Here is a 15,071-nt window from a genome sequence, read left to right on the forward strand (position 1 = left end):
TGCTTAGCCTTTTCCATATAAAACCAAAGCATAAGGCAGACAGTTTCCTACTGGCAGCAAGGATAAATGTATCATTCTCACATTTTTAGATCATATTAAGAATTAAGAGTTGAACCCAAGTCAAAACTTTGGTCTGTCTTAGCACAAGTTATGATGAATTTGGTGTGAAGTCCTAAAATTCATGGCTTAGCCTTACTCTTCTAGGAGATATTTATGTGACTGAAATGCTCCTAACAAAGAAAATGGACCAACTTTGGTGTTTTCTAAGTCCCCACATATTACAGGTCAGTCACTGCTGACAGTGATGTCATGCTTTCTTATCAAAGGCAATGCATTATTAAAATGACAATCCCTGCCTTTAATATCAAATGCACAGCGCTGACTTTCAGGCAATACAAGCAGTTACATGATGTTAAATTGGCAGGAGTGAAGGGAGGAAGGAGAAAGATTCATTTATCTTTCTTCTGTTCTGCTCTCACAGCTCCACCTTAGGGCTGCTGTGACACTCGGGTGTCATGTCAGATTGAAGTTGGTAGTGACTAATCCTCTCCCAGAGCTTTGAGAAGGCAGCTTTGATTGAGTTTGTGAGCTTTAATAAGACAGCATTCTCACCCCCTTGGAGAAATTACTAGCTTGACTTGTATTCATCTGCAGTCATGACAAGGAGGCCTAAAACTAACCCTTTGGCATGACATATTTGATGAAATAATTATAATATGAAAGTCATAGGTAATTAGTCCATTTGCTCAACAGTGTGAAAGGCAAAAAATTAAAAGTTACAGCTAAGCAAAAAAATTTAAAAGAGCTTCTCAAGAACAAAGGAAGTAAGAAAAAATAAAACCCCATACTTTTACAGCTGTGCACTGTGAACTGTTACACAGTTCAAGTCCCCTGACCCTTAATCCTACTGTAACTACATGAAAGTTACAAATATTCTGCTTCTAAGATGGATGAATTATATGATTTTATGAATTATAAAAATGACTGAAAGATTTTTGAAGGAGTGATATAAACAGCAAACAAAGCTGTTAAAATAGCTATAAAAACCTCCTAATTTGAAATCTTGCTAGGGTTTTCTTTTTTTCTTTTTCTGTATCGGGTAGGCAAGAAATAAAAGCACTGCTCTTTTAACACTGCTTTTCAGTGGAATCAGGCCTTTATTCTAGAACTTGTCCAAAGGTTTCTTTGCTAAAGGTCCAATATTTACCCCCTATTGTAAAATTGTCTTTCCCTTTAGATGTGATTTCTTCCTCTGAATCATGAGGGACAGAAGAACAGATGCAGATGAGCTGCTGTTCTGATCAAAAGTGACAATTCCTGTGTTGCTATGCTCTATTTCACCAGAACTGTTCCTTCAAAGTAAATGCAGTGCACTGACTAGCAGCTGTGTCTGGATCTGCAAAACTAGTGTTTGCTTGTTCCATGTGAGAGAGCAGACTGCAACCAATATTTTGTTATTGACCAATAAAAGCCACAGAATCTATCCCTCAACATCTTTTAAAAGTTCTTGTTAGGAAAGAGAATATATTCATGCTTCCATTGACTGAAAAAAACGACATTCTGTAATCTGTCTGATCACTTAAACATAGGGTCTTTTAAAATTTTATTTTAAACATTATAAATTCAAACAAATCCAGTTTCCTATTCCAGGTGAAACTCATAATTACTTTATTATTTACTTGTTAGCTTCTTACCCATTTGCATCAAACTCAGGTAACAGGGATAACTTAATGACTGAGAAAAGAATGTGTTAAAAATAAACTACCCAGAAGGAGAAAAGATGTGCTTGGAAGCCTTCAGAAAAGCTAAAAGCTCATTTAGGTGTCATGTTAATGAGAAAACACTAGTGCTGTTGTTATTGTTGCTTGGTGGTCAGATTCAGTGTTACAATCCAGTCCTCTGCAGAGGCTTTAGCTGCAAGCTCCTCTAGGAAATGACTTCTTTACCTAAACTGAGACACTGATCCCCTTTTAATGGCTGATTCAAACAAATGAGCTCTCCCAACTACTGCAGCTTTTCTTTTCTAAGTACAGAATGAATTTTCTAATTTCTGTTGGGCAAGGTCTCCACATCAGTGAACTCAGCACTTTGAGAGATTTTGGGGAATAAAAGGCCAAACAGGGCAAAAGGATCATGTTCAGCAATAAAAAGCAGACCAGGAAAGCTGGCCTCCTATGTAACCTGTTCTTAAACACATCTTACTTCAATTTTCCCAGTTTTACCATCAAAATTTATAGATGAAAAAAACCACAGTCTTTAAAGAAAAGCATTTAGTGCTCTGATTTTTATCTTAGTATTTTTTAAATAAAATTGAATATTAAATATATACACATAAGAAATTAACTTGACAAGAAACAAGTAATACACACTCACCATATTCAGAAGTCTAGGGAAATATACTAAAACAATATCAAACAGTACCATCTTTATCAAAGCTCCTCAGACATAAAATATAAGTCATTTTATATGACTAGTTTAAACATTTGTTTGCCTTGACTGTATGTTTCCATACCTTAATATGCTTCAATTTCTCTTGAGCTTTTGATTCAATTTTAAGAAAATTGTCTAAAGCTTTTTTCTTTCATCTGCTTTGTTCTAAACAAACTCTCTTTACTTTCCTTAAAAAATAATCAACTACAGAGACTATTCAGCTGCAGGTTCTGGAGTTGCTATAAACCATGAGAGAAGAAATGGGAGATCTTAGCTGCCTTACCTTCAGCCGGAAGCAGACCAGTCCCAAAACAACCTCAGCACAGATCTCAAACCTTTCATCCTGAAGGACCAAGTGTTCAAATTGATGCGACAGTCTAATGTGCTGAGAAGAGAAAGAGTATCTGCATTGAATACATTTGCTTCACCAAGAGAAAAGGTGTGCTGAAGTATTTTCCATTCCTTTGCTCTGTTCCTTCTGCTGCTGTGTGATAATATTCACATATGGCCATCTGTTTGTGTTAAGTTCCATCCCATTTATGACTTCCAGAGACCATATGGAGCCATTGCTGTATTAGGATCTCAGTCTGTCTCAGGCAGTGCTGGTCTGCTCCTTGAGATACTTCAGCACCATTTGATACCATTCCACATTAAGAGTAAATTATTTTAATAATTCTCCTTTGGGTTTTATACCACTGTTAGTTTTGGCTGGGAATGGCTAAAGAATTCAGAACTCATTAGAGGGAAAGGGGGAAGTGCACAGATATACAGGGAAAAAATTGTCACAATTTCTTTGAAAACTGAGCTGGAAAGATACACTTTTTAGAATAGCTCACTTAATATGAGAAATCTGTGAAGAAAGGGAGAACTTGCTCACTATTCTGACCTGGGCAATATAATTAAGAAAATGGACAGCAAATCTCAGCAAACCTGTTGAGAAGTTACTGAGGCAAAAAAGGATGACACTGGGCACCAAGCTAGAGCAATTATTTTGAAGCAGATGAAACCAAAATTCTAATAAATAGGGAAAAACACCAACAGACATACTAAAAACTAGCTGGGAAGTCTTATCATTAGTCAGTGATACTTGCATACTCATATCATGTTTTTCTTTGCTTTCTTTCAAAGAGAAAATTAATTTAAAAGCATTTTCAAAAAACCAAAGCATATCCTCATCAGATACTTGCAGTACCCTATCCAGTCCCCCTCCTACTGGCTATTTCATTAGCTTAGTGGTCACTATTCTAGAAAAAGCCAAAAAATACAACCAAACAACTAACCAACCAACAGCAACCAGCCATTTTAATTATAGTTTGTCTTCATGCAATAGCCGGTCTATACCAAAAATTATCTGAAACATCTAAAAGTCATGTTTAAAGATTTTTTTCAGCTTTTATATATTTAGGATTGCAAATAATTTTACAACAATAAACAACTAAGCCCATGCTTTTGCACTTTGACTTTTTATAAGTTCAAGGATGGCTATTAAACAAAAATGAAGCTTACTACTTTGGGTCAAGGTTAAATGTGGAATGTATCATCTCACAGGAATTTCTTCCAAAAGGACAAGGCAAAACAAACTACAGAAAAGGGAAAAAAAAAAGAAGAAAAAGAGCCAACACATTTTGCAATCTTAATCATAGCTCTCTGGTGGTTTTTTATTTCTTAAAATAGAAAAGCATAGTTTAGATAGAATCAAAATATTTCTTCAAAACCTTCATATTGGGCTTACTGGTACCCTATGTAACCAGCCAGTTTTCCTGTTGTTACCACTTCTGCTCTGCTGTTTGTTTCATCCATTTATCATCTTCCTCTAAAATTAGCCCGAAAACTCTTTGAGTCAGGAATGAGACCAATAAAATCCTCAATCCCTTCTAAGGCATTTGAATGTTCTGCTAATAGACAGAGCATGAATTTACAGCTGTGAAATCCAACCAGAAGTATCTGCATACATACAGATACTTGTATCCATAAAAGTGCATGAAAAACATATGTGAAGTAGGCACAGGTGTTGTAATGGTCTTTTACTGTCTCCTCCTATCTTCATGTTCTATAGCTTTAACCAAACATGTCTTTTACATGGCTACACAAAATTCTGCACTGCATGTGCCATGTCTTGGAAAACAAAGCCATAAAACAAATCATGTTCAATGAGATAAGAATTTTACAACTGTCTAGCTGAATGTAATCCCCAGCTGAATTTCATCAACATTTATCAGGGTAAAAATTGAATAAAGCAAACATTTAAGATCTGGCTTAGTGTGAAAAGTTTGTACTAGAAAACTCCAGACCCAAACTATGCATTTTATAGCACATACTTATGTCCACTTCTTGAACTAAATTATTTTTCAGGAATTTGAACTAAATAAAAGCAAGGAAAAATAGAAAAATTTTAGGTAAGTCACAAAACAAAATTCTGGAATTATTTTGCATTCATGTCTGGATGCAAATACTTATATTCACAGCAAGTCTTAACAAATAGCAATAATTGGTAAAGACACTGGGGGGCACCAAGCGTTTTAGGTTTTACTGAACTGGAATAAGAGGAAGAGGGGATTTAACTGCAGTTTCACGTGTATAGCTTTGCAAAATACAGTTACCCAAGGCCCTGCACCTTTGAACCATAAGCTGTTATCCTGAATTGCTCTCACAGAGATTGTTGCAGCAGTAAAGTTAGTTATTATTAAGCCTGGAAGTTAAATATTATTGAGCCTGGAAGTTCAAGTTCTGTGGAACTGCAGGGCATTTAGGTGTCACACGTGCCTCCCTAACTCCAATAGCTGTACCCATGCTCTGGATGTGAACATGGCAGTAATTCACGAGAGGACGTGGGTGGCTTTAGTGCTTCAACTTTTCAAAACAGGCAGGTACACATGAAAATAAAACTGCAGGCACTGAAACGGAGAATAGGAAAGAAGGAGAAATGAAAGACTGACAGGCTGTTTTCTGCTGAATGTGTACATACCAAGCCTGACCTATGGATATCTTAATCCTCCAAGTGCTTTTGATTTTGACATCTGTGTCAAGCTGTGTCCCTAGCACCATTAACTTGAACTTGGCGTTCAAATATTATTTAACTTTTCAAAATTATTTTATTAGAGCTGTTATTTGATTTAACAAAAGTGTGGACATAAGCAAACCAACTCATACACTGTTTCTAAAACTACCATTTGAGCAATCCCTCCAACAGGTGCATTCTCAGAGTGGAATCACATGGACTGTGTTAGTGCCCTGAAGTATCTTTGTATATAGGAACAGAATAACAGCCCCAGTCTTTGCAGTGCAATGCAGCTGATAGAAAAAAAGAGGCTTGTTATGTGTCACTTATTATCTCAGGTACATAACCTTTGCTCTTCTCCAGAAGAATAAGAAAGGAAACAAGGGATCTAATTAATTTGGTTACTCTGGATTAAGTGAAATGTCTTACATAACCAGTAACAGGAGCAGTAAACTTGTGAGGCACTAAGATGTGGTCCCTATTTAAAAAAATCTGTATTTTCCTATGTGTGTCTGTGAGTAAATAACTATAATTATGAATATAAATATACATTTAAATTTAAATGCTTCTTCATTGAAGTGTTCAAGCTGAATGTTCATTTCTGGGCAAGGCCTTCAAGAGCTAAAATAGCTTTTGATTGCAGGGAGCTTCTCTGAAGCATCGGAGTACACTACTCTGTATATGCAGATAAGCATACTGCTCTAGTCTTGATCACTTCATACTTTTTCTCCTACAAATTTCATTCCTTTGCCTGCCTTAGCCTGCATCCCACGACACTGAAGGGAAATGTTGTCACAAGAGTCTTCTTAACAGCCACTTGGTCTGTGCCACTCTCCAGTTCAAATACTATCTCTAGTATTGCTGTTCTTTACAGTTCCAGTTTCTTGGACTCTACTCTCTGTTAATTTTTAATGGCATTTATTATCCTCAGTACACTGATTACTTCTGGTCCTAAGGAGGATTCCTTTGAGAGGACTTAAACCAACAAAGGAATAATAAAGAGGTGGTCAAGCAGTTTGCAAATGAGCCATTTGCAAATGGGCCATTTGGATTTCACATTTATACAGACTCTGCATGGTTGGCATCAGTCCAGAAGACTGTTGTTGTTGAGTTTGGCCTCTTTTTACATCTCCTTTGTGGCTTTAGGACTTAACTCCAAAATTTGTATTTGTCTCTCCCCACATCCTTCAAAGATGACTATTCTCCCCTTTACCAGTGCCTTAAAACCTATACTTTGCAATAGATTAATATGACATGTGTGTGAAAAGAGTGCATAACTGGAATGTTTGGAAAACAAAAAAAGTTACTGCATCTAAATCCAAGTCACACATTCTCATCTCCTGGGAATATTTTACTTCCTAAATGCCATCCTCAAGCAAGTGCCAAGTTGCAGTGGTTATCTGGTCATTTTGATGTAGACCTTAAGGCTGCAAACACAACAAACATATTTTCCTTAAAATATACTAATAAAAAAAGAGGGGGAAATAATTTTTGTGACAGGTTATGTCAAGAAAAAAAAAAGTTTTTGAAGAGATAGTTTCAGACATCTTTGGTCTTCCACATAGAAACTTGCTACCTCACAACATATAGGGTGGGTTCTTAAGTATCTACAGTGTTTTTTCCCTCTATATCTTGTCAGAGGCTCATCGACCTTGAAAATCTCAAATCTTTTTCTAAGTAACCAGGCTGCACAAAAGCCTTCTAGAAACCTATAAACTCTGCACAGATCCTCTTAGTTTTCTTAGGAGCAAACCTAGGCACCTCCTTTCCCAGATTCCAGCCCAAGGAGCAGCCTCAAACCTCCACTCTTCTGCTCAGCTCTGTTACCCTTTCCTTGGGGCAACTCCTTAATAACACAAGAGACAGAGAGAGACCACTTCTTCCTGCTTCCCCAGCTCCAGCCCTCTGTTCTCCACAGGAAGGTTGCAATACCTGCCTCTGTCACTGTTCCTAGGTCTCTTCTCATTCTCCTTATGTCCACTCTATCACCCAGTCAAATGCATCTCCAAATCATCAGATGCAGCTTCAGAAATAATTCTGGCACCTACAGGGCTTCCCTTAGAACCCAGCTAAAAGTCCCAAGTACACAGGAGACAGTACCAGCCCAGGAGGAGGAGCTGCCTGCAACTGCCTTGGCCAGCAGGGGGAATGTAAAAACTGTTATTTGCAAGATGCTACAACATGTTTAAAAGAAAGCAGCTTCTCAAGGCCAGGTATGGGGATGAGCAATGTTAGAATTCAGCTAACAAGTGAAGCTAAATTCCAAATTATTTTCCATTTCTAAAACTCGTCTATAGGTTTGAAAATTTAAACCAATGATGGGCTGGTTTAGATACTTCAGTACTACTCTACCAAAACAAAAGTCATCACAATCTACCTGGAGCTCATGATAATTCTTGAGAAGACAGGAAAAAGTACAAGATAAGAGAAACATATTTAATTTTTATTTTCCAGCTAGTGATATAATTTTACCAAAATATCTGAAAACTCACAAGAGATACCTTTAATTCTGCTATGGAACAAATGAAATGCAATTATTTTTTGAAATTCAGGTTCAACAGAGGCTTGGTGGAGATATAAATTAGGTTTTTTTAGATGCTTTGGAAGCCACTGAACCAGCATTCATTGCTGGTGGGTAAGGAGGTATGAAGAGAAATTAATTTAATGGTTCCAATTTCAAGATGTATACAGTGAGAAAAATTCTTCACCTAATTATCCCTCTTGTCTTTTCATAAGTTATTTTTATATCTGTACTGAAGAGAAATTTAGTCCTTAGAAATATAAACCAAACACACTCATTTCAACAAGCCCTTGGAAATCTTAGCTGACTGAATCACCTTTACAAATGAGGAAGCATACAAGGGTTTTACTTTGGAGTCAATATCTTTAAGAAAATATTCATTTGCTTAGCCTTCCTGAACTGAATTGTCACAGAAAATATCAATGCTCAGTCCTCAGATATGATTCTATGAAGATAAGCAGCTTTTGGCAGGACAGTCAGGGAGATATGGGGGAAACAGGGAAAGAGGGAATTTTTTGAATGTAAGTACTGACCTGTGTAAACCCGCCTGACAAAAGGCCATGCAGTTGATACGAGTCTTCCAAAGCTTTTCTTAGGAATTCTTCTGTTTAGTACCAAAACTGAAAGCAATGTGTGTCTGCAGGGAATTCGGTATGCTAGGCTAGGCCCTTAGCTAATGGATATTTTTGTAAATATTTAGAGCCGAGTCATGGACCTCCCCTCACTAGAGGTCTCCCTGAACTTCATAAAGATGGAAAGGTATGCTTGAATTTGACTTTCCTGCTACAGAGGAAGTATATCTATAATTTAGACAGATCCCACATGTGTTTTTTAGTGATTAGAAACCCCTCCTTTTTTCATCAAGAATAAACTTAGTACTTATAACAGTATTAACAGAATGTAAATTGAACATATTCTTTTTTTAACAAAAATATATTTTAGCCAGGTAAAAAAGCAACAGCAGAGGTAGACATGCCAAATAAGTCACTGTATTCCTTAATCATAATCTAAACATCCTATCAATGCATGCACATTAGTAAAATAAAGAAGTAATGAATATCCATGTGTTTCCACAATAAAACCGTCTATGTGCTCTGGTCTAATTTGAGAGGAACTGTGGTACCATACTGTAGAAGGTCCAAATTCTGAGATGTTTCTTTCCTAAAGATGAGCACAAAATGAATGGCAGCTTTGCCCCGGCTATGATATGAAATGGTGACCTTACATGGGGCAAACGAGCAGCACCCTCGTTGAACTGAGCTGCTTCAAACTGTTTCATGTGCTTTCTGATGTGTGCAGAAGTCATGAAGAGCAGACAGGCAGCCAGCTCATTTTCCCTTGCCATCCCACCACAGGGTACCCAAGAAGGCAATTCCCAGTCACCTTGCGGATGTGCTCCTGCAGCCCCTTGACCCCGTACATCCTCAGCACGAACCAGAGCTTCAGGGAGCGGAACCTCCTGCCCAGGGGGATTTGCCAGTGCTGCAACCCAGAGAGAAGAGCCCGTGTCAGAGGCCACCACTGCAGTGACACAGCACAAAGTATGCTCTGCCATGGTTTTGAAGTGAACCACACTGCCACATCCTATGGGCAGTTGTTGGAGGTGGATCCAATAATAGAAGAAATATCTATTCCTGGTTTATTAATGCCATTTAATACTCAAAATTTTCAAATTAAAATTGGCAAAGGAGGTTGGAGTCAGAATGGAAGGGTCACGAGGCAAATCAAATTTTCTTTGTGCATCCTGAATTCTCCTCAAAGGAGAGGAGAATTCAGGATTAGAAAAACAAGTATCTGAGAAACTCATGTACATTGGCTTGTTTAAAGTTGTGGGGCTAGCATCTACAAAGACAGGCACGTTTTCCATTTCAAAACAACAGTGTTTCCATGGTAAAAGATTAAAATAGAGATGCTTTTAATTTTTTTTAAATTTGTGTTATTCACTATGTTAAAGAAAAAAAACTACCAAACCCACAGCTTGAGAAAATTTCTTTGTACTGCCTAAATCTAAAGATATTGCACGTGCAAGACAATTTCTGCCTTTAAATATATTTTTTTTCAAAAAACAAAAAAACCCAAAATTTCTGTTTGTTAAAAAAATTAGTGAGCTGCATCCCTCTTGTAAAGAAACATAAAGTTTGGAAGTTTATGGTGGTAATGGAAAATAAAGCCCTAAAAATACCAGTACATACAAGCAATAGTATTAATTACATTGATAATGTACTTACCCGATAATCTGTTACAAGACCTGGAAATTAAAGAAATGTTCAAATTACATCATCATCTCAACAGCCAAAGACTTCAATCATTCTAATGTTATTAAAAAAAGCTGTATCCTAGCTATCCTTTACATCTGCTGCAAACTTCTGCATCATCAGTGTCAACAGGACCACTAAATATCTAGCTGGGTACTTGGCAGCATATTAAATTAAGGTGCTTGCAATAACCTTTGCTCCTTAGCTAGCCAAAATATGCTACTAACAAAGAGTTTAGAGAAGAAACACTATTTTCCTTTCTGTTATACTGCAGATACTATGGAGATGACAGATCAAATATTATGTATGTGTTTTCTTCCTGTAGGTAGCAGTAGGTAAAATAACTATTCAAGCAGTAGGTAAAATAACTATTACTAACTTTGGTTCAAACAGTTTGCAGAATCCCCAGACTCACTTCATAACTCATGCTCTGCTGTGAAATGTCATTGCCTTTACCCTAGTGAACTGGTAACACTCTTTAAAATAATCCACTTCTAAATACTTTTATACTCATGCATATATTTGTTGCTAATTCTTCAGGATAGTAAGTGACTGGAAAATTTGACTCAGAATTTGACCTGTTCCTGCTTGGAGAACAGTATTCTGCAATTTTTTATGGTTTTTCTTTTGATGGAGTGAAAACCCCTTACACAGATGGACAAAGCCACAAAGCAGTCCAGGAAGGCAAGGAGAGGGCATTATTGACTGTCCTTAATATATAAGCACACAGTGTCAGGATTCACCTGCCTTTTCTTTGAATCAAGGAGTTCAACTGATTTCACAGTAAAGTAAACTTGAACACAGTCAGTTACTTGCTGTAAGCCAGAAACAGAAATTAAACTGATGTAATATTTAAAGCACTTCTCTAGGAAGCATCTCCTTAGCTTCCTTATTCTCCTTCATTTCTCTGCATTGGAGTATAAGCTTCATAGGAGAGTATGTCCTTGGATTCCTTGGGAAAATACTAAATGTTCCTGGAATTGTTAACTGGAAGGCTGAACTGTAGCTTCTGAATTTGACCAGTATATGCCATTTACATTATTTACAGCCTTTATATTTTCTAGGGAAAAAAAACAAACAACTTTTTTCTGTGTTACAAGCTCTCTTGCCAATGTTCTCTCATTTGCAGCCAAAACACAGGAAAAAACATGGTCTTTCTTTCCCTGTAACAGAAGGCCATTAGGTTCTTTAACCTGTCACTATGTTGGTTTCCGGGTAGTAAAAAAACCCAAATCCACAAAACAACCAACAATCATCAACCTGTTTCTGGTCTTCTGGGAATGAATGTGGTTGTCTCTGCTTGGTAACAAGGAAAATTGATAACATTCACATTCTCCTGCATTGTAGCAGCCATTTCTGCTTGATAGCTGCAAGACTGGTAGCAAAGAGAGTAAAGCAACTGGTGACAGATAAATAATCCTACGCTCCTGTAAGGGGCTATGTCTAATGATCCACAACAACGCCTTTCACAAGCTGTGAAGCAGAATGTAATCAATGATTAGTGCTTGATTCCTTGATTACAAGTCTTAGTCTTACATCTGTATTTAACCAGGAGGAATTGCATTGTGGGAGCGTATGTGGTGTTCACAATAGAGTATAAAGCTGCACTCTTCTAACACTGCCATGATGATTTGACCTATATCCTGGGTTGCCAGGCAAGCTAGTATAATCCTTCTGGTGTGGTGATGCAAATCACATAAAATTATAATTAATGACAAAATAAAGACTCTCCCCTTGGGGACACGTATAATTGCCATATGGTTAATAAGAGTAATTGCTCACGGATTGAGATATATTTCTGCTCATTTAAATTCCTGAGTGAGAGATAACTAAATTCAGAAATACCCCTTCATTTACTTAGTAAACCAGGATAGGAATTCTCAGACCTGAGAATACTGAGAATTCAAGACCCTCCATTTGGCAAGTTGTATTTTCAGGATTGCTGACATCCCATAAATTACACAGGAGTCAATGGGGACCGCAGCATCTTCATGTAGCAAATTTGACCATGTTTATTGAAGGAGTAAGTGTGGGTTGGAAGTTTAACCAGAGGTAATTGCATTTGAAAAGTGTTGTTCAACTCTTTAGAAAATTGATATCCCGTGGGAATGGAGCATAGAAAAAAAACCTGGTATTCCTAGACTGCTAGTAATTGGCTGATCTCCTTGAAATCAGTATGTGAGATCACATAACATGCTATCCCACTTCTAAAGGCAAGATTAAGGCTAAAAAACTCTTTCTCCAACTGGGTGACAAAGTTTTTAGGTGGACTAGGTGGCTTTACTGAAACTACCTATTTTTAAGAAAGGTTTGGTTTTCTTCAGGTGTTATTTAACCCAGGTAAGACCAAAAGTTCTTGTATCAGCATTATCAGTTGTCCCAAGAACATATTTTCATTTTAGTTAAGGCTGGAATTTTTTCACCTGAAGATAAATATTTTTAATGCGTATGTTAAGTAAAAGCTAGTGCCTTAAGTGTATTTGCTGTAACTTGTATCTTCCATTAGAAAAGGCAAAAAAAGTATATATTTTTTTCTTAATAATTTGAGCCTTTAGAGGGTGAACATCACCTCCAGAATTACTGCATGTTCCTGTTTATTGCACTGTTCTATGTTTGCATTCCTTGGAAATGGAGGAAAGGAATAAAATGCAAGGTTTATACCAGTTCAGGATTGAGGGACATGAATCCATTTTTCCTAGGGCTTTTTAGTGAATACTGGAATTCTGGATGGTATTAATTTAAATGTCAATGAGTTCATAGCCATAACAGGATACACTTCTGAACACAGATCAGCACCAGCAATTCCAGGAAAACGGTGAGGATGAGCATATGGTAAGACCTTCTACAGATGATTCACTCTCTTCAGAAAGTTATGAGGGAACTTCCACCACATGTTGACTCTGCACTGCTGTGGCCTTCTTCACAATTATTCAGTTAATAACCAGATGCGTAAAAATGGGCTTCAGGAAGGCAAATACCACTCTGCAGTTGCTAGGTATGTGCAAGGACCAGCACTAATCCATTAAGGAGCTTTGTACAGAGCCTGAGATTTTTAAGTTCATTGTAAGCATTTTGCAAAGAGCTTTCATGAGCATTTGGTACAACACAGATAGTCTGCTCTTACCGCCCTTCCCTACAGCCAGTGTAAGAGCATGAGGGCTACAGCATAATGTCCCAGAAAGCTATCACTCAAAAGCAGAGCACAGACAGCAAACACAGTTCACCCCTTGTTTGTAGTTTCTGGGAGTGTTTTTTTCCACATGTGTTTCTGAAAAATTTGAATCAGAGCTTGCATGACTAACTAAGAAAAAATGTCACAGACCTTAGAAACTCTAAAACCAAATCAGATCCTGAAATCATTCTGGAGAAAGATGTGTTGGGGAAGACAGGTTAAGGGACTAGTTACACAACACCCAATAATACGTTTATCTGACAGCCAAAAGATAGTAAGAATTTTCTCAACACTCCTGCAATCAATCAGTGGTAAGTCTGCAACTGGGGAAATCCCAATACAAAAGTAGTAATGCATAATGCTTTATGAAATTACTTTCTTGTACTGCTTTTTAACTAACTAAAATCTCACTAGACATGTATTTGCACTTTAATGAGCTTAGCTCCCCAGAGTGTTCAGAAAATGGAAACGGCCTCCTAAACAACTTGGGTAGTTTAAGAATTGCTTTTTTCATCTTAAACCCTTGGGTTTTTCCCATCAAATATCAGAGTGCAAACAAAATAATAACAATCTCATTTAATTATAAAATTACCAGACTCCTGATGGTGATGCTGCAGGTAAAGAGGTTCTAATTTAAAGGCACCTATTAAATCTGATCTTTTTTTCACCCTGTATAAAAAAAAGAAAGAAATCAAATTGAGAAATTTAAGAATAAAGACTTAAAGGGTTTTAATTTCCACAAGAAGTGAAGTCAAATTGAATGTGTTTAAACTGGCATATTTCCTGAGCACAGCCTGTGCCATTTTCAGTGCTTTTTCACAGCCATATCAGTACTGTACTTACAAGCAGTTAAGTGTAAGGCTCAGCAGGAACGGGCAGCATGACTGCACGACTGCATATTTAAAAACAGACAAGAAACAGACATAGAGTATCTTTTTATGGTGATAGACACTCACACCAGAATGTGAGACTAGCTGAAGCAATGTTAATGTTTGCAGTCAACAGAAGTTGTCTTGAAATTACTGCAGTACAAAGCTGCGTGGGAAGAGCTGTTGCTTCCTAAACATCTCTCAGAGCTGCGCTGAGGCTTTGGGGGTGCTGGCCACTGTCTCTCTATGCTGCTGTGGAAGCAGCAAGAGCAGCCACTGGAAGGGACAAGCTCCCAGTTCTGACTCAGGCTCCCCTCTTGTACCACCCTCCCATTAGCTGGATCCTACACAAGTCCTGACCGACATGCTACAGCACAATGTTACACTGAGAAGTGTAACTTACTATTGCCAGCTAGGGGTGGTGTGACTGGACTGAGGTTCAAAAGCCAGAGTGTCCCTTTTAGAGAGAATAAAAGGTGTTTTGCTGTCAATTAATAACGAGATTTTCCTGGTTCATGGTTCTTACTGAGTAAGACTGACTCACCTCCACAAATATTGGGGTTTATAGAGGCAGAAGAAGAAACCATAAATCAAAAAGGGAAAGACTGCTACATCATTATATTGTTCCTATAAATATATTACAAAGTAAGCAAAAATTATATCAACCCAGGAATACTCTAAAAGACAAAAATCCAAACCTTTTTTTCTATGTTTTAATGGTTTAATGTAGAATTGTAAATTTCTAAGTAAAAATCTAATTTTCAATATTTTAGTGTGTGTGTAGATGCACAGGCCAGTACATACTCCCACTCTCATTCACATCTAG

The 15,071-nt window shown here is 37.3% G+C and overlaps 1 protein-coding gene across 2 annotated transcripts in view; it reads right to left on the minus strand.

Annotated features, from left to right (window-relative positions):
* Nucleotides 1–15,071, minus strand: part of DDC (dopa decarboxylase) — a 72,430-nt gene that overhangs the window by 4,718 nt on the left and 52,641 nt on the right. For both annotated transcript variants that reach the window (XM_018907406.3, XM_009099432.4), the window contains exons 10-13: nucleotides 13,969–14,045; nucleotides 10,178–10,197; nucleotides 9,333–9,431; nucleotides 2,714–2,815 (exon numbers count right to left, since the gene is read on the minus strand). In XM_018907406.3, coding sequence (XP_018762951.1) covers nucleotides 2,714–2,815; nucleotides 9,333–9,431; nucleotides 10,178–10,197; nucleotides 13,969–14,045 — 298 coding nt within the window. The remainder of the gene's footprint in view (nucleotides 1–2,713; nucleotides 2,816–9,332; nucleotides 9,432–10,177; nucleotides 10,198–13,968; nucleotides 14,046–15,071) is intronic.

The sequence above is a fragment of the Serinus canaria genome, chromosome 2 (assembly GCF_022539315.1).
Source record: "Serinus canaria isolate serCan28SL12 chromosome 2, serCan2020, whole genome shotgun sequence".
NCBI lineage: Eukaryota > Metazoa > Chordata > Aves > Passeriformes > Fringillidae > Serinus > Serinus canaria.